General features: G+C 39.5%; 1 protein-coding gene across 1 annotated transcript; it reads left to right on the forward strand.

Annotated features, from left to right (window-relative positions):
• Positions 1 to 23,665, forward strand: smu1.L (SMU1, DNA replication regulator and spliceosomal factor L homeolog). Its single transcript, XM_018254193.2, has 12 exons — positions 1 to 162; positions 1,759 to 1,969; positions 3,368 to 3,520; positions 4,662 to 4,772; positions 12,262 to 12,390; positions 14,317 to 14,436; positions 14,745 to 14,861; positions 17,419 to 17,546; positions 19,183 to 19,309; positions 20,809 to 20,976; positions 21,220 to 21,372; positions 23,399 to 23,665. Exons 1-12 carry the CDS (start codon positions 137 to 139, stop codon positions 23,495 to 23,497), a joined length of 1,542 nt encoding a protein of 513 aa, XP_018109682.1. The 5' UTR covers positions 1 to 136; the 3' UTR covers positions 23,498 to 23,665.
• The last annotated feature ends 3,308 nt before the right edge of the window (positions 23,666 to 26,973 follow it).

Here is a 26,973-nt window from a genome sequence, read left to right on the forward strand (position 1 = left end):
TAGAAACAATGTTAGCGCAGGCGGATGTTACGTTAACTAGATGTGACCGCGCTCGGAAGTGACGATTTACGTGGAAGGGGATTTGGCTGAGTGTCCAAAGCAGTCTGGTGCATGTTACTACTTTGTCAATGAAAAAATGTCTATCGAGATTGAATCGTCTGAGTAAGTTTAGTTCCATATCATTTTAGCGCTTTGTAGCAAACGTGTAATGTTTGTGAGTTTTGGAACACATTGGTCTGGTTTAAGCTGCTCATGGGGAGTTAAATTCATCCACGTAATGCCTTTCGTGTAGGAAGACAATGTTGCGAAGTAATACAGGATGACTTTAAAAGACTGATTTGATAAGTTTTAGCAGACTTAAGTTTTAGTACAGATTAATTTTGTATGCGTGTATGCACACAGCTATAGCGTTTATTTATAATGTATGAAAACGTAATGTAGCTCTGTTTGTAGCTCTGTTTTCCTGAGATCCAATGTGAAAAGTAAAAACTGGTGCATAGTTTACATGCTGGCAGGACTGGACAGATGAATTATGTGAATACTAGCTAATTTGTTTGGGGCCTAAATGTTCATAGAAGGTGCTTAATATAAATAAAGCTCTTGTACACAATCCTCTTCCAACCCCAGGGAACAGTATGCATTGCAGCCTACAGCTTGGCTTTAACTTTTTCACTCTTGTGTTCTCTCTGAAAAATAATAGCAAATGTAAAATTAATTTCATGCATTTGCTTCCCATGGTAATTCAGAAGAGCAGCTATTTACTGATATAAACACAAGTGCTGTGCTCCAGTTGACCTACTGACAGTGTAAAATTTACTAATTCCAAAATATTATAACAAGAATGAATATGGTGCTATGATTGCAGTATAGTTCTGTACTTTGAAAATGACTCAAGTGTGTTACAATACCAGAAAAAAGGATCCCATTGCCCACACCTCCCTGGAGAAAATAGCCAGGGGTCACATGCCTACCTACTTGTTACTCTAATATGCCAAAAAAAGAAAACAAAAGTGTGCATGCATATGGTCTGCTCTAAAGATCATTTTCAGAATGATCAGAAGATATTACAACAGCCCACATCTTTAGCAAGGTTGATATGATATGATTGAGTAATCATAAACTCCAAAGCACCCCATTATATATAAATATCCCTTACTCATATTGTTGTGCATCAAAATGTTTCACATATGTGTTTAACCGATCAACATGTTAGGTTAGATGGTATGTCAGTGAAGGCTTACCTTATGTATTCATCTTTATGCAGTTTAGCTACTTATTTATTTTAAAAAACTTTATGGGTTGTTTTTGTGTAGATAAGTTAGGAAAATTCCAGTTATTTTTACACCGTTTCTGCAGGTTGGCCATCTGAGGGGCAGTGGGGAGGAAATCTGGCTCACTTGCATACTTATTTACTGATGCTCCACCCAACTCTCAAAAATGGGCACAGATATTTAAAAATTTCGGTAATGACAGGGTTATTGTGATCTGAAAGGGTTACAAGATAGTCTAACTGTCTGCACTAAACAATGGAAAATAGGGAAATCACTTATATTTTACTATTTATTTTTATTTAATGCACTTCTCATCTGTAAATTATGTATGTGGAGTTCATTTAAAAACTACAATGTTACTGATTATCTTGCTAAGTATTGTACAATCAATGATGTTATATAGATAACCATATGTATTTATGTAAACAGAAACATGTAAATTATTAATTTAAAGATGTACGCTAATTCATATACTACTTCTTTTTAGTGTCATCCGACTTATCATGCAGTACCTGAAAGAAAATAGTTTGCACCGTACTTTAGCAACACTGCAAGAAGAGACAACTGTGTCCTTAAACACTGTGGATAGTATTGAGAGCTTTGTGGCTGACATCAATAGTGGCCATTGGGATACTGTGCTTCAAGCTATTCAGTCACTGAAGCTGCCAGACAAGACACTTATTGACCTCTACGAACAGGTAAGATATCGGAAAAATTGCATTTATTACTAGCAGATCTGTATAAGCGAAAACTGTCAATGACCCTCCAATTGCTACCAAACGTGCTGGGGAAACAAGTCTTCCTGGTTGTGGTTAAATCAAGTGTAATGGTTTTGGCTTGTACTTCTGAAAGAAAGAAAGAAAGGGGAAAAATATGCACTCCTAGTCCAAAGTTAAAAACTTTGGGGTAAAAAAAAGTTTATTGAGCAATTAAAAACATGGTGCCCCAGTGGGATAATTAAGCCCGATACATTTCACAATTTGTGGATTCTGGCAAATGCCAGAGTGGCTGCCATAGACAATCACTATTTATCGAGCTACGGGTGGTGGTATGGACTTCTGTATACCTGAAATGCCAAGGCCTATTATGAATCTCAGTCCAGACCTGTGTAGACCCTTAATCATAGGCTAAGTATTCCACTGGGGCACAATGTTTTTAATTGCTCAATAAACTGTGGTTTTTAACTTTGACCAGGATTGCAGATGTTCCCCTTTTCTTTCTTTTGGATACACAAATATGATGTCTTATTTGATTGCTGTGTAATAACTTGCAGACTGTTCTGGGGAAAGTAGTATTTTAATTACGGTAAATACATTTAATTTTTTTGAAAAATCTAACTGGCCTATTGTAAATTGTAAAGTGTTTGGAATGTCTATGTACTTAATTATAGACAGGTTTCATTGGGAAAATTATTTGTGGTGCATATTGCATGGTATTTCAAGACGTGTTTCACCCAAGAACAATGTTTTCCAGCTGTTTCTTAAAACCAAAATGGTCATTTTTAATATACAAAAATACAAAGGCTTAATTTGACAGCACACATGAATCTGTCGGTTGTGCTGGAGGAATGTCATAATTACCCTATATGCATGTGCATAAGTTTGACATTGGTAGAATACATTCTGTCGACATATCTTGTTGACAACATTGGTTGGGCATGTTCTGGATAGCTACCACAAAAAATCTTCGGGTCACTTGAGCACTCACTTCTGTTCTCCTGCCCACGTCCTCACTCTGCCGGCTTCAGGCCTTTCAATGTATAGACTCGCTCCTGCCCCTTTCGTGAAGTTACTGTGGGGTGGGCGCGGGTCTATAAAAAGAGGAGGACGGAGCGAGCTGGGTTAGGGTTGGAAGGGTGCGGATCGAGGAAAACTCGACCCGTACACCACTAATGCTCAACTTATGAGATCATGTTAAAAAGGGGGTCAGATATATAACTGAATGTTGCAAAAAGTGCTGAGATATGGCTGTATCTAGGATTCAATGCCTCACATATTGTTATTGGTGCTTTTTTGCCATCTTTAGCATAAACACTGCTAGCAATGGCAGGTGTATGGTCATGACATTTGCATAATGATCACTTTTGTTTATTAAAGGTTGTATTAGAACTAATTGAACTTCGTGAGCTGGGAGCTGCCAGATCCCTCCTGAGGCAAACAGACCCAATGATAATGTTAAAACAGAATCAACAAGAAAGATATATTCATCTTGAGAACTTACTGGCCAGATCATATTTTGATCCACGAGAGGTAAGTGTTTTTATTTTATTATCTATGAGATTAACGAAGGACATCAACGCAGCCTTCCATATGTTTGGTTATTATTGCATGAAATGTTTGTGGTAATGTCATCTCTACTTGGAAATTCTCTGTCTGCTGATATCTTTGTCAAAAAGACATTACAGACTTTGTTTTCATAGTTTTATATACTATTGTACTTGTAATTCTTGATCCCTGAACTTGATTCCTAAGACATTAAGGGGGTTATTTATCGACTGTCGAAATTGTAAGGTTTTTTTTCTACCCTGTATAAACTCACAACTCAAATTTTGCTTATTTATGGAAAAACTTGAATGTAAAAAAATCTGAATCAATGCAATTGCAGTGGAAAGCTGAATACTCAAGTTATTGGTGAAAAAAAAACCTAGAGTTGTTCAAGTTTTCAAGTGCAAACCACCAAAAATAGTTAAGGCTAAAAACATCTTCAAATGGTTTGAAGGAACCTTTGCCATTGACTTCTACATGACCTTGACAGGTTTTAGCTGGAGTGAGTTTAAAATTCAAACTTTATGGCTGAAAAGTTATTATATTTTTTGTCATGCTTGTGGCACGGCTCAGACAATTTTGGTGAATAAATGGCCAATGTTTAATATTTGTGGGACATTGGACCCCTAAGTTATTGTATAAGGAAGAACACTATATGCTACTTTTTATATGGTGTTCAGAAAAGGGATTTCACTTAACGAAGGAGCATTCACTGTTGGATAAAGACTGAATGTCAATCAGAGTAAGAGTGCATCTATAAAAGCTGTTATTCTGCATGAGTCCTTCAAAACTAAAATCTATTTTGCAATATACATTCATTATTTTCCCCCTACATTTAAAGCGTTGTTGTCTCCAGTGTACCTGGCTACACCCATTCATTACTTAAAACGTCAGTTTCTAATCTCAAGGGATACCCCTATTTCCTTTGGATAGATCTCTTGGTGGATAAACTGATTCTTCCCAAGGAAGGCAGCTTTGCCCCATGTCTTCTAAATGTTACTGACTATCATTTATTCTCTCTGAGCAGGCCACCTGTAAAATTTCCATGAAGCTCAAAGCTATTGCAAGATATGGTTCATGATTTGGCACAGTGAATTACTTTAGTTGATTTGTGCGTCCAACACAGGCATACCCAGATGGCAGCAGCAAAGAAAAAAGGCGAGCAGCAATAGCTCAGGCATTGGCTGGGGAAGTGAGTGTTGTGCCTCCATCACGTCTCATGGCATTGCTTGGTCAGGTAATATCAATATTATTCATATACTCGGTACACTATATATTCTCCATATTTTAAATGTATAATTTCTTCTTGGCTGTAACAACATTTTGTACAATGTTTGGCTCAAAGTTTCTCATAACTAAATAAACCTTTAAGTTTCTGCATTTTGTTTAACATTAGCTAGCTTTCTTTTTGTAAAGAAACAGTCACGTTTGGGATCTTTTTGGGCTGGCATATTTTATTTTATATATTTGTAATGCACACTGTAATTAAAGGAACCATAACACCAAAAAATGTAAGTGTTTTAAAGTAATGATAGCATATCATGTAATGTTGCCCTGCACCGGTAAAACTGATATGTTTGCTTCAGAAACACTACTATAGTTCGTATAAACAAGCTGCTGTGTAGCAATGGTGGAAATTGAAAAAAGGCCATATGGCACAGGTTACATAGTGGATAACAGATAACACCATTATGTTCTACAGAACTTATCTTCTATCTGCTGTGTAACCTGAGCATTTTCTCCTTTGAACGGCTGCCCCCATTGCTACACACTACAGCAACTTATTTATATAAACAATAGTAGTGTTTCTGAAGCAAGCACACCAGTTTTACCAGTGCAGGGAAACACTGTGTTATATTTGTATTACTTTAAAACCTACTCACCTATAAAAAAAATTATTCAAAATCCTATTTTATCACATTAGTCAAGCAAAATGAACTTTAAATACACAGTATAAATTATTTGAATCTTGTTTCCTGAAGTCTGGGAATTCATAATTATAGCAAGCAGGCAGGAGCCATTTTGTAGACACTGTTATTAAGGCAAGCCTTGCATTGTCTCAGAATCTTGTTTGTGCACCAAAATGGAGGACCCAATGCTCATTCTCATGCCCTGGCTAGACAAAAGGTCAAGAGAACTGGGGCAATGTGGGGAGTGAGTGACATCTAGGAAGTGTTGAATGGAAAGTGAAAGTAATTGTCTGCCCCAACTATATGCCTAAAAATAGAAATTGGATTTCATTTTTAATTTGAGATTTTTATTATACAGATTTCTCTCACCTATATTGGGGGACACAGGCACCATGGGGATGAAGATCCTGCAGCTTGGACAGTGGACACTAACATGTTAAACTTGACTCCTCCTCCTGCTGTGGGCTTCATCCCCTGCCTCCTCCAATATTCAGTTTCTTTTAGTGTCCTCAGAAGGAGAACACGACACGACGGTGGCTGGAGCAAATGATCCAAGGACTTCGGTTAGGGTCATGCCACGATGGGGACAGCCAGTTAGGTAATGCAAAAACACACTGGCTGAGCAGGTAGGTCACCACGAGGGAATCACCTTTATTACTGGTGCCTGCCTATGCTTATATTGTCCCCATCTCTCTCTCTCCCTCACTGCGGGCCCTGCCAGTCTGTCAGTTCCCCCTAGGGGTTTCCCCAGTATCGTTGACTTCATCCCCTGAAAGACCCGGCGGGCAGGTAGGAGCAGTAAGGCCCTTCTGCAGGCCCTTACCGCTGCGTTATCGCGCTCTTTCTCCCTTGCGCGTATCGCTCCTGTCACATCTTACCGACCTGTCTGTCTCCCCTAAGGAATTTTTCTCAGGATCAGCACGGGCAGAGTCCGCTCCCCTGACAGACAGCAGACAAGGAATGGTGGTGAGGCCTCTCTGCGTTCCCTTCCCGCCGCACCTTGTGCTCGCTCCCACGCGGTTAACCACGCCCACCGCCGCCATATTCGGGCATGGCGCCTCTCGCACTCTCTTCTGCTCCTGAGGGTTTTGGCTCGCGGTCTCTCGCTCTCCATGCTGCAGGACCTTGACTGTTGCAGACAGTTCTACGGATCAGGCAAGTGCCTCTTTTGTCTTACAAGGGGAACACCGTACTGCCTTGGCGTTACTACCCCCCTCTCAGGGATAACATGCCACCTCTCTCTGTCTTTCAGACACAGACCGCGCAAGGCACAGTTCTCATCAATCCCCTGCCTCTACTCCCATACAAGGAACCGTAGAAGGGATAGGCATCATGACTGACCTATCAGAGGAGGCAGTCCTAGTCAATAAGTTTGCAGCTGCAAGGCCAAATTGTAGGCCTTGCTTGTACTAGCTGCAAGGCCAAATTTTTCACTGCTTCTGCTGATCCAGTGTGCGCAGCATGTAGATCTCCTACCCCTGCTAGTGCTCTCTCACACCCACCCTCTGCCGAGCTTGCCACGGCCTCTTAATTCTCTGGCTGGCTCTGACTCAGAATTAGTACGTGCTCTCTGCCTCTCTCTGGCTGGCCTTCAAAATTTAGCCCGCATCCCTGAGACACTAGACAGAGTTTTAGAGCATCTGACAGCACCAGGACACACACAGAGCAAACGCACAACAGCTGCCAAACGGCCTCCAGATTCCCCCCTAGAATCAACAGGTGGCATCAATCCTTCTTCCAATGAGGAGGGACTAATTCCTTCAGAGGACGACTCTGAACAAGAACCTGACACGAGATCCCTAGAACACAGGGAGAAGTTGAGGGATTAATACAGGCAGTCCTCAAGACCCTAAACATTGAGACTGGGAAGAACATTTTCAAGAACATTTGCGTCTTTCCAGCATATGATCAACTCGAAGAGATCATGTGGAAGAACCCTGACCATAGGGTACAAGTTTCCAAACGTTTTACTCAAGCCTACCCATTCCCACAGAAGTGTATAGATCTCTGGGCCTCTCCTCCTACTGTCGACCCCCCAGTTTCCAGACTGTCCAAGACCACTACTATACCAGTAGCAGATGCAGCATCCTTCAAGGGTCCTATTTATAAGAGATTAGAGGGTTTTTGTAAGGCTATCTTTACGGCCTCCAGAACAGCCTTCAGACCAATGTTTGCAATTGCCTGGGTGGCAAAGGCCATGGAAGTCTGGGTGGAACAGGTGGCTCAGCTGACTGGATCCGAAGATCCCACCACAGACCTTCTCCTTTCTCAAGTAGCGGATGCTACGACTTACATATGTTTATGCATCCCTAGATGCCGCAAAGCGGGTGGCCAAAGCATCAGCACAGTTGATGGCCACTCGCCGTTTTCTCTGGCTAAAGTCCTGGACAGATGACCTGACATCGAAGAGGTCCCTAGTCAGTCTTCCCTTCCAGGGAAAACAACTATTCGGAGCAGAGTTGGATAAGATAATCTCACAGGCTACTGGAGGCAAGAGCACCTTACTCCCCCAGAATAAGCCCAAGAGACCTCCTTTTAGGCGACGACCCTTTTTTCGTCCCTTTCAGCAAGGCCAGAGGACCAAGTCGCATACAGAAAGGACCAACACCAGTTCCAGCCCGAAATACCAAAACAGACAGGGATCCACCTGGAACTCCTCCAAGGCTCCCAACAAGTCCTCCCAGGAAAAACCCGCCTCCTCCTGAAGGTGTGCCCACCCCTGGGGGTGTTCCCTTTCAGGAGGTGTGGCAGAGTCACATAACCAGTGGGTTCTCCAAATAGTTTCCCACGGATATTTGATAGACTTACCTCACAGATTTTTCATTTCCCGTCTACCCAGAGGGGAAAACAAAAGACTGGTCGTTCCTAAGTATTGTTCAGGACCTGGCAAAGTCCGGAGTCATACAACCAGTCCCACAGAAGGACAAGGGACGGGGTTTCTATTCCAACCTCTTTCATCGTACACAAAAAGGATGGTTCTTACAGACCCGTACTAGATCTTACCTTAAGAACTGCCCATTTTAAGATGGAGTCAATACAGTCCGTACTAATGTCCATGGAGAGTCGAGTTTTTGACGGTGATAAAGGACGCCTATCTTCACATTCCCCAGAAATCATCACAGATTCCTGAGGTTTTATGCAGCAGAAGAGCACTGGCAATTTGTAGCTCTCCCCTTTGGCCTGTCTTCAGCTTCCCGCGTACTCACGAAGGTCATGGCAGCAGCACTAGCGGGACTCAGACTCAGGGGTATAACTGTCATACCCTATTTGGACGATCTGTTAGTAAAGGCCCCTTCTCGAGAACTGGCAAGCAGTCACACCTCTCAGGTCATCCGTACCCTGACCCAGTTGGGTTGGATTATCAATTTCAACAAATCCAAATTGATCCCTGCTCAGACCACAGAATATCTGGGAATGATCCTCAACTCCAGGAAGGTAAGAGCCTTTCTACCACAGAACAAGATCGAGACTCTGCGGAGCAGAATCGGAATACTCAGGAGGACCGACATGACCCTCCTCCGGACAGCCATGAGGGCCCTTGGGACAATGGTGGCATCATTTCCCACCATACCTTATGCACAGCTCCACACCAGACCCCTACAACAACTGATACTGCGATATTAGAGGAAGGATTCTGTGAACTTAGACAGACAGATACCGATTTGGCAGGAGGTAAAATTCTCCCTCAACTGGTGGCTCCATCCTCAACAGATGACATCAGGACAGCTGTTCCCCAACCACACTTGGACGATGATAACAACAGACACAAGTCTAAAGGGTTGGGGCGGAGTACTGGACCAGCGGACGGTCCAGGGCATTTGGAACCATACGGAGCAGCGACTCCCGATAAATATCCTCTAACTTTGCGCAATCCTTTACTCCTTAGAACACTGGACAACGCTTCTACAGGGGAGCCCAGTGAGAGTACAGTCAGACAACATGACAGCGGTGGCCTACATAAACCACCAGGGAGGCACCAGAAGTCGGGCCGCCCTGGCAGAGGCACAAAGAATTTTATCGTGAGCAGAACTCAACATTCCAGCAATATCAGCCGTGTATCTACCAGGAGTAGACAACTGGGTGGCAGACTACCTAAGCAGGGAGACGATAGATCAGGGCGAGTGGAGTCTTCACCCCGAGGTCTTCCAACTAATCGTGAACAAATGGGGCACTCCGGAAGTGGACTTGATGGCCTCTAGATACAACCATAAGGTCCCAAGGTTCATAGCAACAAGCGTCGATCCACAAGCTTGGGCAGTGGACGCCCTAGTAATCCACTGGAATTGCTCCCTAGCCTACGTCTTCCCTCCATTGGCCCTTCTACCAATAGTCATAAAGAAGATAAGAAGGGACAAGACTCAGACCATACTGGTGGCCCCCTATTGGCCCCGAAGAGCATGGTTCACAGATCTCGTAGTCATGGCGGCAGACGAACCCTCATAGTCATGGCGGCAGACGACCCTCCCTGTAAGAGAAGACTTACTCACACAAGGACAGATTGTCCACCCGAATTTACACATGTGCAATTTAACAGCGTGGCTCTTGAGGCCCTAGTCCTGAAGGCTTCTGGAGCCCCTTCGGATGCAATTCCCACCATGCTACGAGCTCGCAAGCCAGTGTCTGCAAGAATATACCACAGAGTGTGGAAGACCTTTATCGGATGGTGCGAATCTAGGAACTTTGACCCCAGAGGGGTCGGAGAAAGACCGGCCCTCTTGAAGGAAGGATAGTATCTCTAAGGGTCTAGCATTGAGTTCTCTGATGGTACAGGTGTTGGCACTCTCCATTCTCTTCCAGACCAAGTTTGCACTGAACAGCAATATAAAGACTTTTCTGCAAGGGGTGATCCGAATAGCTCCTCCCTATAAGGATCCAGTTCCCCCATGGGATCTTAACCTCGTATTGTCCGTACTTCAGGATGATCCCTACGAACCATTGGAGTTGATTCCCTTGGCCTCTCTTACGGAGAAGGTCGTGTTTTTGTTGACTATCACATCTGCACGCAGAGTGTCTGAATTAGCAGCCCTATCGTGCCACGCTCCATACACTGTCGTTCATCAAGATAAGGTGGTACTACGACCAGCACCCGATTTCCTTCCAAAGGTGGTATCTGAGTTCCATTTAAACCAGGATTTGGTTTTCCCGTCTCTATGTCCAGATCCAAGAACTCTCTAGAAAGGAAACTCGTCAAGCTTGATGTTGTTCGAGCCCTGTCTACCTACTTTTCCGTCAGTAACGGAAAAGTAACGGAAAAGATCAGGAAGACAAAGTTTCTGTTCATTCTCACAGACGGCCCCAAGAAGGATTGAAAGGCTGCCAAGACTACCATTGCTAAGTGGATTCGGTCCACTATCATCAGAGCCTACGCATGGGTTGTCTACTCCTTCTTTGGTGAGAAACTGAATATTGGAGGAGGAGGCAGGGGATGAAGCCCACAGCAGGAGGAGGAGTCAAGTTTAACATGTTAGTGTCCACTCTCCAAGCTGCGGGATCTTCATTCCCTTGGTGCCTGTGTCCCCCAATGTAGGATGAGAGAAAAGGATTTAACGGTAAATACAAAAATCTTCCTTTTTGTGTCTGGGTGACCGCTCCACTTTAATGTTCATTTATCATGAGAACAGCACCAGGCAAATCAAAACTTCCTGAGTTAACGGGGAAGTATAACCCCTTGTTCAACATGCATTCAATGAATAGGGTTAGTGCCAAACATCACTTATTCTATTTATTTCATTCTAAAAAAAATATATGTTTTTTATTCTTAAACTAAATCGGTTTAACAGGGTAATCAAAGCTACTCCATTGCTGGTCATTATGAAGTAGATAAATAGCTTCAGGTTCTCATTTTGCCTTGTTTAGCTCAATATATGACCACAATCATGATAAAACAATAGGTAAGTATTTTCAGCATGAGCCCTATTAATTAAACTCATGCTGAATAAGATGGTAAACTGGCCATAGATGGACCAATACAATCTGCTGATTTGATCCCTCCAATTTGGAGGCCACGACAGTGCAGGCAACAAATCTCCACCAGCATGTCATGTCACACATGTTGTTATTCGCATTATTATTTGCCTTGGAATGTGGAAAAGTTCCACTATCACATTCATAAAACAGAAACATTCACACTGGGTCTGTTTCATAAGAGTTAAGTTAATAGGTCTATTTGTTTTTGTGTGGGAGGAAACCAGGGTACCTGTGGGATAATATTCATGCTCTCAGGTAGAACATGCATCTCTTTGTAGGTAGTGTGCAAGTCAACTAAACTCAGGACCCAAATGCTACAAGGCAGCAATGTTATCCACTGAGCTGCCGGTCTTATCTTTATGCCATCAATCAGATCCAGTTTTACATCGGAAAGCTTGTTTCCCTTTATAACATTCTGTGAAAATCTTATGAAGCAAATCACTTTTACAGAAAGATGAACTTCCTTATACCTGATATTCCTCCTCTGATGCTCAGAGTAGTTTGTTCTTGAGTTGATCTGTGTCTGAAAATTTGTTCTTGCAGTTGGAATCAATTTACATGCATTGTACTCCGTCATACATTAGATAACTTTATAAAGGGTTTGGATGGCTTTTTAGCGAGGGAATACATGGTTATGGAAGATAGCTCATAGTACAAGTTGATCCAGAGACTAGTCTGAGACTTCAGATTTTTTGCCTTCCTCTGGATCAACTAGCAGTTAGGCAGGTTAAAATAGAGTTCAAAGTTTGAACTTGATAGACGTGTGTCCTTTTTCAATCTAACTTCCTATGTATATTTTCTTAATGTCGTCATATGCAAGATTGTATATATAAATATTTTTTTAAACAGGCATTAAAATGGCAGCAACATCAGGGTCTTCTGCCCCCTGGTATGACCATTGATTTGTTCAGAGGTAAAGCTGCTGTGAAAGACGTAGAGGAAGAGAAGTTCCCTACACAACTTAGCAGGCATATTAAGGTGGGTTGTCTTCTAATCATCAAATTGGTTGCTTTGGAATATTGGACTCGTCAGACTATGCTGTTGCTGCATAAATCCTTCTATTTATTGTATATTTCTAATGTGATAATGCACCTTGTTTGTTTTAAAATCTAATTTTATAATCCCATATTTAAAATGCCTTTTTCATTATTTTATATTTGTGTTGCTGTTTGACCCAAGTCTAGAATATGTATCTAAACCATCCCTGAAAGGAATGCAAATTAAACACTTCTGGACTTTCTGGTTGTCTGGTTATTGCAAAACTCCTATTTCAAAAATATAAATTTTTTTGCAGCTGAGACCAATTACAATCTCATAATTTCTAATAGGAGACACACATTTTGTTGAAATGTGTGAAAAAGTAGAAAAATTAGTTATTACTACTAAGTTTCAAGTGCAATGTTGCATAAAAACATTTCTGTCTTTATAAATAGGTGGTTTCTACAAAAACATTGGCGTGTTATTCACCATTTACATCATTTTACCTTTGGTAGTTAATATCAGAACTTGATTTTAAAATATGTCTGTGAAATTGAGGGCAATACTATTTTGTCTTGCATGGATGTAAATTTTGAGTATGTGCTAACTGCAGTTAAACTAGTAGCCCTCCATATTTAATTCCACTCAACTAGGGATACACCGAATCCAGGATTCGGTTTGTGATTCGGCCTTTCTCAGCAGGATTCGGCCGAATCCTTCTACCCGGCCGAACAGAATCCGAATCCTAGTTTGCATATGCAAATTAGGGGCGGGAGGGGAAATTGCATGACTTTTTGTCACAAAACAAGGAATTAAAAAGGTTTTCCCCTTTCCACCCCTAATTTGCATATGTAAATTAGGATTCGGTTCGGTATCCTGCTGAATTTTTCGTAAAGGATTCGGGGGTTTGGCCAAATCCAAAATAGTGGATTCGGTGCATCCCTACACTCAATTGACACCGGATCCCACTTATCATTATAATTAGAAGTTTACCTAATAATAATCCTTTAACATCGTAACTTTGATTTGCATGTACAAGGATAGTCATCATCACCTGGAGGGCTTTGTATAATCTTTAACCTCAGACACCACAGTGGCATCTTGTTTCCTATTCCCAGATCCTTGCTGCTGCTGAGCTGTGCACTTTAGTGCAGAAGTCACGTGAAGTGGGGATATCCCCAGCAGAAATAATCACCCCAATAACTCCTTATTCTTTAAAATAGCTTGCAAGTCTCAATAAGCATAATTCTGCAGATTTTTTCAAATTTGTTTTTAGAGTCAAAACTCTCAAATTCAAATTTTGAATATTGCAAACGCAATTCAAATTTTAATTTCGAGATTTAGCAAACCATGCCCCTTTAAAAATTCAAATTTGACTTCACCACCTACAAGTTCACCTGCGAGTTCATGTATAAGTCAGTGGGAGAGGTCCAGTGACCAATTTGAAGATGTTACTAGCTTTCCTGACATTCAAGTTTTTTTTTCGGAGAAAAAGCTTGATTTGAGTTTAGTCAAATTCGACTTGAATTTGATTCGAGTTTTCAGGTCGTTGATATTCGTTTTACATATTTGATTTTGTTATTAAATAGCCCCCAACTGAATTTCGAGTATATTCAAATTTATTAAATAAGTTAATAAAAATTTGCATGTATTCGAAATTCAATAAATGTGCCTCTAAAAGTCCATCGCCCATGGTCATCTGCATGACATCTGATTATAAAGAGCATGCACATAAGGTACAGGTATTACTCAGAGCAAAAAAATTCTCAGCAAGTGTCATCCATATTCAGAAAAGGCGACATTTTAAGTTGTGCTGGATAATGCTGCTTATCAACAGCAGCCCAGAAGATAAATATATCTGATAAGAAGATTGTATATATTCTGTTTGATAATTGTTGTGTGCTCTGTTTCTACACTTATTTATAGTTTGGACAGAAATCACATGTTGAATGTGCTCGATTTTCACCTGATGGTCAGTACCTAGTTACTGGATCTGTTGATGGATTTATTGAAGTCTGGAATTTCACCACTGGAAAAATTAGAAAGGCAAGTAGTAATATGTTTGTAAACCTAGTGATTCATTATAAAAAAAAAAAAATGTCCGTGATAATGGTGTATGCTTCTACTAGTTGATTTCTAATAAATTCTTTGTTTAATATGGTGCTCAAAGAACAAGGGAAGGCTTAATCGTGGGATGGAGGCAATATATTAAGCATTATAATCACTAACTGGCCCTCCTCTTCACTGAAAAACACATGGGCCTGAACACTCAGGATCACAAATTCTTAAATAGCATTATTATTGTGGGGCATGGTGTAAAAGAGTAAACAAATGTTTTCTGATTGTTTCTTAAGGATCTTAAATACCAGGCTCAAGACAACTTTATGATGATGGATGATGCTGTGTTGTGTATGTGCTTCAGTCGAGATACTGAGATGTTGGCAACAGGAGCTCAGGATGGCAAGATAAAGGTGTGTAAAATCTCATTTGAGGCATTCAAATGTTGTCTTTTGGTACAAAGATGATTTTTCTCTCTAAATACAGTACAGTAAACTATTCTTTTTGTCCTATTTTCTCCCACCTTTCATTTATTGTCTTCTTTCTCCTCTTTTTTGCTCCTTCCTGTTACTCCTGTTATTTTTGTATATTAACTACATACTCCTTAGCAGGAAATATGAGCGATTGCTTTAGGGCAGGGGTGTCCAAACTTTTGGCTTGCCGGGCCACATTGGAAAAAGAAAAATTGTCTGGGGCCACACATTAAATACACTTTTAATTGCAAAAGTAAAGGAAATACACAGAAAAGAACTACAATGCCAGTTGGATAACCAGATAGAGCTATACACTGGAATATGGGACACCTAGATAATAAATAGACGTATTATTATATTATTATTACTAACTTGGCAATGGGCAGAGACTCCCCTCCTCCTATTTCCTCGGGAACCAAGAGTTTCAAGCTGGGCCGCATTCATATGCATCCTGGGCCGCATGTGGCCCTCGGGCCGCAGTTTGGACACCCCTGCTTTAGGGAGAGAGGTTACAATAAGACTAACATCAAAAGGGACTTCCTGAGAGCAGCTAATGTGGATAGGGATCAACTTTTGGCTTCAAAAATAGAACAAAATAGAAAATTCTATTTTATTATTCTAATTTATTACAGGATACAGTGGACAATATATAAGAAAAAAGTTCATGTTGTTAAAGGGGATGTATGGTCAAAAATATTTATCCCCCATTGCCCTCATCAAACGATTGTAAGCATATTTCAAATAATAATTTTTTTTATGAGCCTGTTTCGAGTTATAATGCAATTACCTGTCAGTGCATTCAATTCCCCCACATATCCGCTCGCTTCATCAGCCGTCAAAACCTTCACAGCCCGTGGCCATCTTCTCTGCAAGTCCCACCCACCAACCAATCAAAACCTAGTAGGCAGTCTTTTTTTACGGACACCTGAAGGTTGTGCGTGCGCATCACTATCCAGCAACAGTGGTAGTGACTTGTGAGCCGAGCCAGCGCATATGGGGGGGGGGGAAGCGCTTCAGTATGAACATTTTTTATCAAAATATATTGGGTCAACACAGAGTGAGCGCATTGGGGAAAAAAACGCTTTTATATGCACAATTTTATATACATATAGGAAGCCTGACACTACAGTAATACAGTAGCTAGCGATAGCTGCATTATTTTAGATTGCACAGAGTTCTCAAATGAAGCTGCATTATGGTTATATTGCACATAATTCATATCTATCATGTTTTTAACTCAAATTAAGTATACATTCTTATTTGCAATTAACTTACATAGATGTGAATATAGATCGTTTTTTTTTTTATTAAAAAATGACCGCAATGAGGTCATTTATACTATAAAATACTTTTGCAGACATTTAAATCAATACCTTCCTTACGTCTGGAACACAGCTAGGTATTGCAGAAAATGGATTCTGCTAGACGTGACTGTGTTCCTCAATATGCGTCTTAGATCACGTGAGGAACACTGAGCTGTCCGAATTTTTTGCCATTTCGCGAATTTTTGGGCTAAACGGGAGAGATTCGCCCATCACTACTTCATATGTATTAGTGATGCTTACAATGTTTTTACATTGTCTTCGTTTTATCCCTGAACATGAATCTTTTAGAATCAGGCTGAATGACTTCACAGTCAAGTGGGCTGGTCTGGCACACTCTTAACAAGGTGCTGATGTAATGATGACCTTGCTCAATCATGATTGGTTTTAACTGATGGGAGCCTATATTTGAAGATGTATATACATGGAGACGTGCTTTGTTTCTTTTGGAATTGCCTATGATTAAGTGCTGGGTAAGCATGAAACGCATTAGGCTCCATGTATCCCATACCTGTATATATGTATAATTCAAGTACACACACAAAATCGGTTTACACCAATACCTGAAATTCATATAAACCCCGTTTTATCAACTTAATACATATCTTTAAGCAACCAATTCAACAACTTTCTACAATATTGTTATTCCTGCAACTACCCAGTACCCCATTATATCATTATCACTGCTTTTGCATATATTAATTCTGCCACATTGAAGATTAGTTATCGACCATATGTTCACCACTATCATCATCACGACATTTGAATTATTGTTGGATGATTCTTTCTGTTTAATCCGCTTGGATATGCTGTTAGAATGTATCTTATTCTTTAAATTATTCTATATCTACCGTACATTTAGATGCCTAGTTAATAGCAGTTTAAGATCCTTATTTGTGTATCTGAATCAAAAACTGGTATGTTGGCCAGTCACTTTTTATTTAGTTGCATAATTATTAATTGGGGTGCGTGGGGAAATGCACAATTTATATTATTTTGTATACCGTATCAGTTGTATAGGTACATGTGTGTTATGCTTGAGTCACCGTCCTTGTTTTTTTTTTACAGATATGTAGATTTTTGACTGAGCATAATGAGCAATGTTGTGTAAATATTAAACAACAGAATATAAAATGCATATGTTCCTTTTATGTAAAGCTGTTTTCTTTCTTCAGGTGTGGAAAATTCAGAGTGGACAGTGTTTGAGGAGGTTTGAACGTGCTCATAGTAAAGGTGTCACATGTCTTAGTTTTTCCAAAGACAGTAGTCAGATCCTTAGTGCTTCATTTGACCAGACCATCAGGTAAAGTAAACCAGCATTAAAGTGATACAGACACTAAAAATTAATCTACAACAAAAGTTATATAGGTCACGTTGATCATTTTTTGCTGATCATCTTTTGTAAGTAATTGTTACTTGAAGTTCCTAAACCTGACTGTTTTGCCAACCTGACTGTCACTTCTCGGCCTGTCAATTAAAGTTTCTAATGCTATTGGACTCCTTCTGCACAAATATGGTGTCAGTATCTCTTTAACACAATCCTTTAAGCATAAATCTGTATTCCTTTACATCTTAACTATTTGTAATATATGAGCTGTGAACTTATATTCTTTTTGTAATCTTCACTATGTATGTATATTACTCTGCTTCAAGATTCAGCCTTTCCTTTCTTTAGTTCGAATAATCCTTCAAAAATATGGAGATTTGGAGTGTAATCTAGTAGTGCTGCAAACAAACAGCATTGCCTTAAAATAAAAAATAAGAGGCTATAACCCTCTCTTAACCATCACATATATTTCCTATGTCCCAACTATGCACCCAACCCAAAAAGTGGCAGTGTCTTTTTTCTAAATTTGTAGACCATTTAAACTCTACTGGCAACCACAAACCCACTCATGTATAGTTACTGCACCTAGGCGTTTTGAATCTAGTTGAATTCAATCTTTTAACATTTTTAAACAATTCGGGTTAAATGGGAATGGAAGGGGTGGTTGATAATTAATTCAGTACTCGGTTCACTTTCTCTCCTCTCTCGCATTACTGAACTTACAAGAGGCCGTGGATTTGTGGTTTTTTAGGCCAGCATAGCTCTTGACAGTTTAGGTCTTAGATTAACAAACGAGACCACAGTCCGGTTGCTCTGCCTACTTTGCCTTTGTGGTGTCCCAGGAATTAGAAAAAATTAGGTAGTAGATTTGGGACAACTCCACCTCTCTCCTTTTCCATTTTCTTATTTCATTTTATGAACCTGAGTATTGTTTTTAACTTTTATCCCTATTTATGCGGTTACTCTAATTAATTTATACCTGAGTTATAATGAATTATTGAATTAGCACTGCCAAGCACTTTATCAATTAAAATTGTTGTCCAAATTTGGACGCAGTTACCTCAATTACGCCTCATATAATATTGCCACAATTTTTAATCGATTTATTAAAGGTTTTTTAATTGTTATTTAACTAATTAATTTCATTGCACTGCACTTTATTCATAATTAATTTCATTTTTAATTCCTATTTATCATATAATGCAATTATAGCACGGCACTTTAAGTCAATACCAATTCATTAGATTGGTCTAACGTTAATCACAGGGCTTGCACGGCAACATATGAAATTTTTTAACAGGTATTGAAACAATTTATATAAGTAACAGCTCTAGTAAGATTGTAAGCGGGGTACTTTTTCTTTTTGTTTTTGTTAGTTACTGCACCTGCAAAAATATTTTCCTATCTCCATAAACCATCTGTTTAATGTAAATCTGAACTAATATTTAACCAATAAATCATTTTTATCATAGTAAGTGACCTATTTTGGATAAAGCATTAGATAAAGCATTACATATGGGCTATTTAAGTGATGTTTACAGAGGCTTGCAATGGTTTGATAAATAGATTCCTTTTAATATTAAGTTTGCTTCTTGTACACACATTTTCACAGGATTCATGGCCTGAAATCTGGAAAAACACTAAAGGAATTCAGAGGACATTCTTCATTTGTGAATGAAGCAACATTTACTCAAGATGGACATTATATTATCAGTGCATCATCTGATGGCACAGTGAAGGTAAAGTACTTTAGGTGCTGTAAAAAGAGCCAAGATTATTGCAGTTTTCCTGTTATGAGTTGTTTAGTGTTGGACCTTATTTACACATTCTGAAACGATTTCTGCAAACTTCAAATGATGTTAGTGAATAGCTGTACCATCTGAGCAATATACACTGCTGAATATTGGTCTTTTTAGAATTTGACAGAAGTGCAAGTGAATGTGCCCATACTTGGGCAGCCACCAAAGGATAGCACCTCCGTTTAACAGTTTGAATATCCTACTGGCCAGTTTAAACACTTCCTCAAGTGATCAGATCATTGACCTGAAGACTTACTGCTCAGACAAGGCACATTTAAATCCCTGGCTTTATCTTGTACAAATGAAAAGATTTCACAATGAATTTCACAATTTCAACAGGATTCCGTCCCTAGCGTTCTTGCAAACTAAATATTCAATATTCTAGTCAAGGCAGGCCCTCCACATGGACAGTTTAGAAAGATCTGGTCCTAAACTGTGCTTAGCATATTTTGGGTGGAATTGTGATGTGGTCTGTGCAGATTGGGGAGTGGCCAAATGTGACATTCAGCTGCTAATTAGTCAACTGGCTACCTGGTCAGGTAATGCAAATTAGGGTTTTGAATTTGGCCAAATCTAAAAATTATAGATTGCCTCTGTACTGCAGGGTCCATCTAGAACCACTTACCCCCCCCCCCCCCCCCCCCCCCACCAAATTAAAGCAACACAGTTTCGGAACTACTAATCTATTGTCCATTGAAGGTGACCAATACAGTATGACTTCTAGCCACGGTTTTTACACAATTAACATTAGATAATGTAATTTCTTTTTTTAATTTATTTCTTTTTTTATACATAACGGTAATATTTTAGCTGGATTCTAAGAAACATGTTAGAAAGGTGAGGCCTAAAAATGCACTAAATCCATAGTATTTCGATTTTGCTGAATATGGAAATCTTTTCAAGATTCTAATACTGAACTGAATCTGAGCAATATCACATTAAAACAGTGGTCCACTGAAGGCAAGATTTTTTTTTTTTAAAGCCACATGACTTTAACGGGTAGATTCAGTTTGACTGAATCTAACCCCTATATAAAATAATAAATCACTAACCCCCCATATATAATAAAAGGCTCTATGTTTGCCCAATAGCTGTAATCTATAACAACAAGTAAGGTTTGCTTCTAAACAAGTGACCAATAAATTCTGCCTGCTGATTGCATGGGTTACTTCTCCTGGACAAACATAGTGCCTTTTATTACTTAACCCCTGTTGGAGTCCTGCAAAATGTGCTGAGATTTGTCTGAATCCTGAATTTAGCACATCCTTAGAATAACAAAGGAAGTGAAAAGACCCTGCACCTCATCAAGTCTTTTGGTTGCTGGTGCAGGGTTTATGGGTTACATTATTAATGAGTGCTAGAGCAGGCTGAATGTGGTATCTGTATTTATCTGATGTTACTTCTGCCGTTTTCTCACATGCTTTTTTATTTTTTTAAAGATATGGAACATGAAGACTACCGAGTGCTCAAATACCTTTAAATCACTTGGAAGTACAGCTGGAACAGACATCACTGTAAACAGTGTCATTCTTCTGCCTAAAAATCCAGAGCATTTTGTTGTGTGTAACCGCTCGAACACAGTAGTGATTATGAACATGCAAGGACAAGTATGTAACATTTCATTAGTAAAACTATTAATTAACTTTAGTAGATTTGCCAGCTATAATTGCCGGTGATATGGCTTACACATAATATACAAGCTACTTCAGTAGTTCACATAATAAAGGGCTCCTGTCTCTAGTACATAATTGCTTGCTTCTCATTTAACCAGCTAAAACATATAACACATCATGGCTGTGGCCCTGCCACACAGTTTGGTAAACTGTTCAAGGAAACCTTTTCTCCTGCAGATTGTAAGAAGCTTTAGCTCTGGTAAGAGAGAAGGTGGAGACTTTGTATGTTGCACCCTGTCGCCCAGAGGAGAATGGATCTACTGTGTTGGTGAGGATTTTGTGCTCTACTGCTTCAGCACTGTGACAGGAAAACTGGAGAGAACCTTGACTGTAAGTGTACCTTATCTTATTACCTGTATGCACTCTGTGTCATTCAGTATCGTGATCTTCACCCTTGCAAAGATTTGATCTATTAACTAATAATTGATTAACCTGATCAGAAACCAACATTTTACCCATCTGATTTTCCTGGGTCCTAAGACACAATGGCCAACTATTAAAATCTGCATACATGTGTTATCAACTGATGCTTTATTCCATAAAAAAGTGTTTCACATAAATTAATTTATATCTTTTTCATATAGAATATGATTTGGTAAATCTGCTAATTTTCTGTTATAATCCATTAATTATGATGTTTTTTCTCTAAAGTGCTGCAATGTAAAAGCGAAATGGAGACTTTTCTCCATTCACTGCTCTTTGCAACCATTTGTAACACTTCTACATAGAAAAACTTGTTCATAAGAAGGTAATAGAGCCTGTATCCTGACCATGTTATGATTATCTGTATAGCTTGGTTTTTTCCATATATTTTCTGTCATTTGGAGCACCATGCCTTAAAAAAATTACTTTTTTTAACAGGACTCTCAGGAAATGTGGTAATTTGGAACTTCCTAGATAGAGTTTCTGCCTAATATTATACTTTATGCAGAATATGAGGTTAATTCTGCTAATTATAGTAAAGGAGACATTTTTTGTAAATAATAAGAATGTATCCGTGCATTATACTCATTTAGATATAGAAGAATTGTGCTTAAAAAGTAGTGTTTCAAGCTGATTTATTGAATATTTCTGCAAAAACCATAATAATCCCTCCCTTCTCTTCCACTTCCTGTTCCCTGAATTCCCAAGCTGTGCAGGGGAGCCGACGGCTCACTGCACTATAGAACAGGAACCAATCAGCAGCTAGCAGGACCTGGTAGGGAACTGAAGCCTGTATTTGCTTGTGTGACTGCAGGGCAGTGATTGGCTGTCCTACTCCTCTGTGCTTCTGGCAGGGACCATTAGGACACACCCACCCCTCATTTGAAACATACAGGGACCAGAGAACATCTATAGGGAGCTCCCATAAAAGGGCTATTTTTTAAAAATAAGATTAATTTATAGCGCCATGTAAAAGCAACACCAAATATTACTTCTAATTGCCAACAAAATGAGGGTTTTTTTCACTTATCCAATATGTCTCCTTTAATGAATGACCATTTTTGGCACCTTCAATGTTGCAAGAGTATGCATTCTGCTGCCTTCTTTTAAGGGAAATTTTAACACTGGGGCTTTGGTGGAGAGTCATGAATGGCTGAAAATTAGGGATGCAGTATATGGATAGCTTTTGTACTTGAATAAATACCAAACCGTTAACAGCTAATTTAGTCAAATTGTGGACTTAAAGGAGAACTAACCCCCTCTCCCCAAGATAGAGAGCCCCCCATCTACTACCCATTGCCCTTTCCCTTGCTTCCTTCCTGCATACTCCATTGTTTAAAAAAGTGTCTTTGAATGTTACATTGACCTGTCCATGCAGAGTAGCGCAGCTGAGCTCCTGGACGATATCAAGTATTTTCGGATTCCTTCTGTAAGGGGCCATCGTCACTGAGCTTTTTTGCGCATGTGCATTTGGAGCCAGTCTGGCATTTGCACTTACTGCGCATGTGCCGGAAAGCTCTGTAAATGCCGAAGGGAGAAAAGGATCCAAAGATGACGCCCATGAGCTTCGCTGCTCTGCATTGATAGGTTAAACATTCAAGTACAGTTTTTCCAACCAATAATGGACTATGCGGGGAGGAAGCAGGGAGGGGTCCAATGGAAGGTAGTGGATGGGGGGACTTTCTCTTTAGTTTTCATATAATCACAACTACTATTTCTGCTATTTGGGTTTAACTTAATGTTCATATATGTCACTTATTTGTGCGGTATTACTATGTATAGCTAACTTTAGAAATCTCTAAGGTAAGTGACAAACATCATTAAGCCTTTTTATTGGACAGATACAAGGGCTAGATGATAAAAGGCAGTTTAGCGTGCTAACTGCACCATTCTTTATTGCAGCTTTATCATTAATACATTTTTTTCCCTTTAGGTCCACGAAAAAGATGTCATTGGAATAGCTCATCACCCACATCAGAATTTGATCGGTACTTATAGTGAAGATGGACTCCTCAAACTGTGGAAGCCGTAGTGTGTGTCTGGACCTTATTCGACCCTTTTTTGCTTTATAGAAACATTGTCATTTCAGATCAGAAATTGGTTGCTATCAGTACAGAAAAATGCTTATGCTGACGTGGTATAAGTGAAGTGAACATCTGTAAATATGTTTTACATTTTTTTTTTTTTTGAAAACTCTGACCAAGAATATAGTGTTGTACAGTGGTGTGAAAAACTATTTGCCCCCTTCCTGATTTCTTATTCTTTTGCATGTTTGTCACACAAAATGTTTCTGATCATCAAACACATTTAACTATTAGTCAAAGATAACACAAGTAAACACAAAATGCAGTTTTTAAATGAGGGTTTTTATTATTTAGGGAGAAAAGAAATCCAAACCTGTGTGAAAAAGTAATTGCCCCCTGAACCTAATAACTGGTTGGGCCACCCTTAGCAGCAATAACTGCAATCAAGCGTTTGCGATAACTTGCAATGAGTCTTTTACAGCGCTCTGGAGGAATTTTGGCCCACTCATCTTTGCAGAATTGTTGTAATTCAGCTTTATTTGAGGGTTTTCTAGCATGAACCGCCTTTTTAAGGTCATGCCACAACATCTCAATAGGATTCAGGTCAGGACTTTGACTAGGCCACTCCAAAGTCTTTATTTTGTTTTTCTTCAGCCATTCAGAGGTGGATTTGCTGGTGTGTTTTGGGTCATTGTCCTGCTGCAGCACCCAAGATCGCTTCAGCTTGAGTTGACGAACAGATGGCTGGACATTCTCAGGATTTTTTGGTAGACAGTAGAATTCATGGTTCCATCTATCACAGCAAGTCTTCCAGGTCCTGAAGCAGCAAAACAACCCCAGACCATCACACTACCACCACCATATTTTACTGTTGGTATGATGTTCTTTTTCTGAAATGCTGTGTTACTTTTACGCCAGATGTAACGGGACGCGCACCTTCCAAAAAGTTCAAGTTTTGTCTCGTCGGTCCACAAGGTATTTTCCCAAAAGTCTTGGCAATCATTGAGATGTTTTTTAGCAAAATTGAGACGAGCCTTAATGTTCTTTTTGCTTAAAAGTGGTTTGCGCCTTGGAAATCTGCCATGCAGGCCGTTTTTGCCCAGTCTCTTTCTTATGGTGGAGTCGTGAACACTGACCTTAATTGAGGCAAGTGAGGCCTGCAGTTCTTTAGATGTTGTCCTGGGGTCTTTTGTGGCCTCTCGGATGAGTTGTCTCTGCGCTCTTGGGGTAATTTTGGTCGGCCAGCCACTCCTGGGAAGGTTCACCACTGTTCCATGTTTTTGCCATTTGTGGATAATGGCTCTCACTGTGGTTCGCTGGAGTCCCAAAGCTTTAGAAATGGCTTTATAACCTTTGAAATTGAACTCAGGTGTGATAAACCACAGTTAAGTTATTTTTTAACAAGGGGGGCAATCACTTTTTCACACAGGCCCATGTAGATTTGCAGTTTTTTTTCTCCTTAATAACGTAAACCTTCATTTAAAAACTGCATTTTGTGTTCAATTATGTTATCTTTGACTAATAGTTAATGGTTTTTGATGAGCAGAAACATTTAAGTGTGACAAACATGCAAAAGAATAAGAAATCAGGAAGGGGGCAAATAGTTTTTCACACCACTGTACTTGTTTGTATCTTTAATTCTTACATTACCTTTAGGTTGGTTAAAATATTTTATGTTATAGTTTTAAAGAGAAGAGCTTTAAAAAATCTGGCCTGCCCTCTAGTCCCCTATAAATTTCAGTTTACACAGGAGCAAATAGTTGGGTACCACACCCTCACAATAATGTTTAGTGTTGCCTCTGGGCCTGCATTCTAATCTGACCTGTATTGTCCCTAATAAACATCCACTTTGCTAGCACCCGGTATGCTGCCCCTGGTTTTGTTAGAGTCCCCTACTGAGGTCTTTAAAAAGGAAAAAAAATTGCAAATATCTTTATTCTTTGCCTTGGAGAAACAATATTCTAGGGTGGATATTAAAGAGGATAGCAAACACTAGTTTTTCCTATACTTGTGGTATAACCTTTCTATTTTATCTGAAAACTAAAATGTTTGTTTTCTCTTCTAAACAATTTTTGGAAGGGAATAATCACTGGCTATGGTGAAGAGTTTTAATGCAAGTGATTTTGATTTACAATAACTTCTGAACGATCACTTGAAAACAGCAGACACACTTATCAGTCAACTGGACCAGATTTATGGCATGTTGTCTGACTAGTGACACCAAAACCTTTGCATAATAACAATACAATTTTTAAATTTAATTCAGAATAGTATGTATAATAAGCGTAAGTATGTTCAGTGTACCTTAAATATTTTATTTTTTAAGTTTTCTGTCTGGTCGGGTCATTGAATATCATGACTGTCTGACTAGAAGTCATGCACAGTTTTTTTTTTTTTTTTTTTCATTATATTCAGAATTTAAGAAAATGTTTCTGTTTATTTTGTCATTGCATTGTGATCATTCATGCGGAAAAAAATGTTTGGAAATAAACAGGTTAAATTGCAAAGCCTCCTCTTCAGAGAGTGTGTGTGTGTGTGTTTTTTGATGCATAATTTAACAGCCTTGACATGTAATCATGTGCTAAAAAATAAATTTTTCAAAAGAGCAAAAATAAAAATATTAGGCAAGCCATTAATTTGCTTTCCCATGTTCCTCTCAGCCCCCTGAATTGTACTTCAATGAGTTGAAGCCTCTCCATATGGCTGCCCTGCAAATTGGAGTGATGTCAAAGCCCCACCCCTCCAACAGTTTTTTTGTTGTTTTTTTTTACCCAGACATACAAAACTTTTTGGCCAAAAATTTCCGTTCTTGTCAATAGCACCAGACAGGTGCATTTTTTGTACTAGCTGAGGAACAGAAACAGGGCAACACTATTGTACAATTACCCATAAATTGCCCATACACCATCCAATCTTGTAAGCTACGTGACCAACTGGCCAGCAAGCCAAATAAATAGATTTTTGTACTTGCCGTTAAATCCTTTTCTCTTGTCTTACATTGTGGCACCATGGGGATGAAGATCTTGTTGCTTGGAGAAAGGACACTAAAAAGTTAAAATGGCTCCTCCTGCTCTGGACTTCATCCCCTGCCTACCTCCTCAATCCTCTGTTTTCTGACCAAAGAAGAGATGACAAGCACTACCAATTACCCATGTGAAGAGAAGGAGCACCTCCCCAATGCAAGCTAAGCACGATATGAACCACCTGAACTTGTTGGTATTTTAACAATAACATTATATAAGATGTTAACTGATCAACGTTAATTTGAACTAATACATGGAGGGAAGGCCTGTGTCCCCCAATGTAGGACAAGAGAAAAGGATTTAATGGTAAGTACAAAAATCTATTTTTCTCTTGCCTAGATTGGGGGACACAGGCACCATGGGAACATCCCAAAGTTACCCATGAGGCAGACTTTTTACCCCTAGTGTTCAGGGAATAACCACCTGCAACACTTTCCTCAAAAAGCTCGTTTCGGCTGAGG

This window comes from Xenopus laevis, chromosome 1L, assembly GCF_017654675.1.
Source record: "Xenopus laevis strain J_2021 chromosome 1L, Xenopus_laevis_v10.1, whole genome shotgun sequence".
NCBI classification, from domain to species: domain Eukaryota; kingdom Metazoa; phylum Chordata; class Amphibia; order Anura; family Pipidae; genus Xenopus; species Xenopus laevis.

Excerpts from the sequence above, each read along its gene's own strand:
- smu1.L (XM_018254193.2), top strand. The coding sequence starts at position 137 with ATGTCTATCGAGATTGAATCGTCTGA. Across the intron at positions 1,970-3,367 it reads TTATTGACCTCTACGAACAG|GTTGTATTAGAACTAATTGA; the intron begins GTAAGATATCGG and ends TGTTTATTAAAG. Across the intron at positions 4,773-12,261 it reads TCATGGCATTGCTTGGTCAG|GCATTAAAATGGCAGCAACA; the intron begins GTAATATCAATA and ends TTTTTTAAACAG.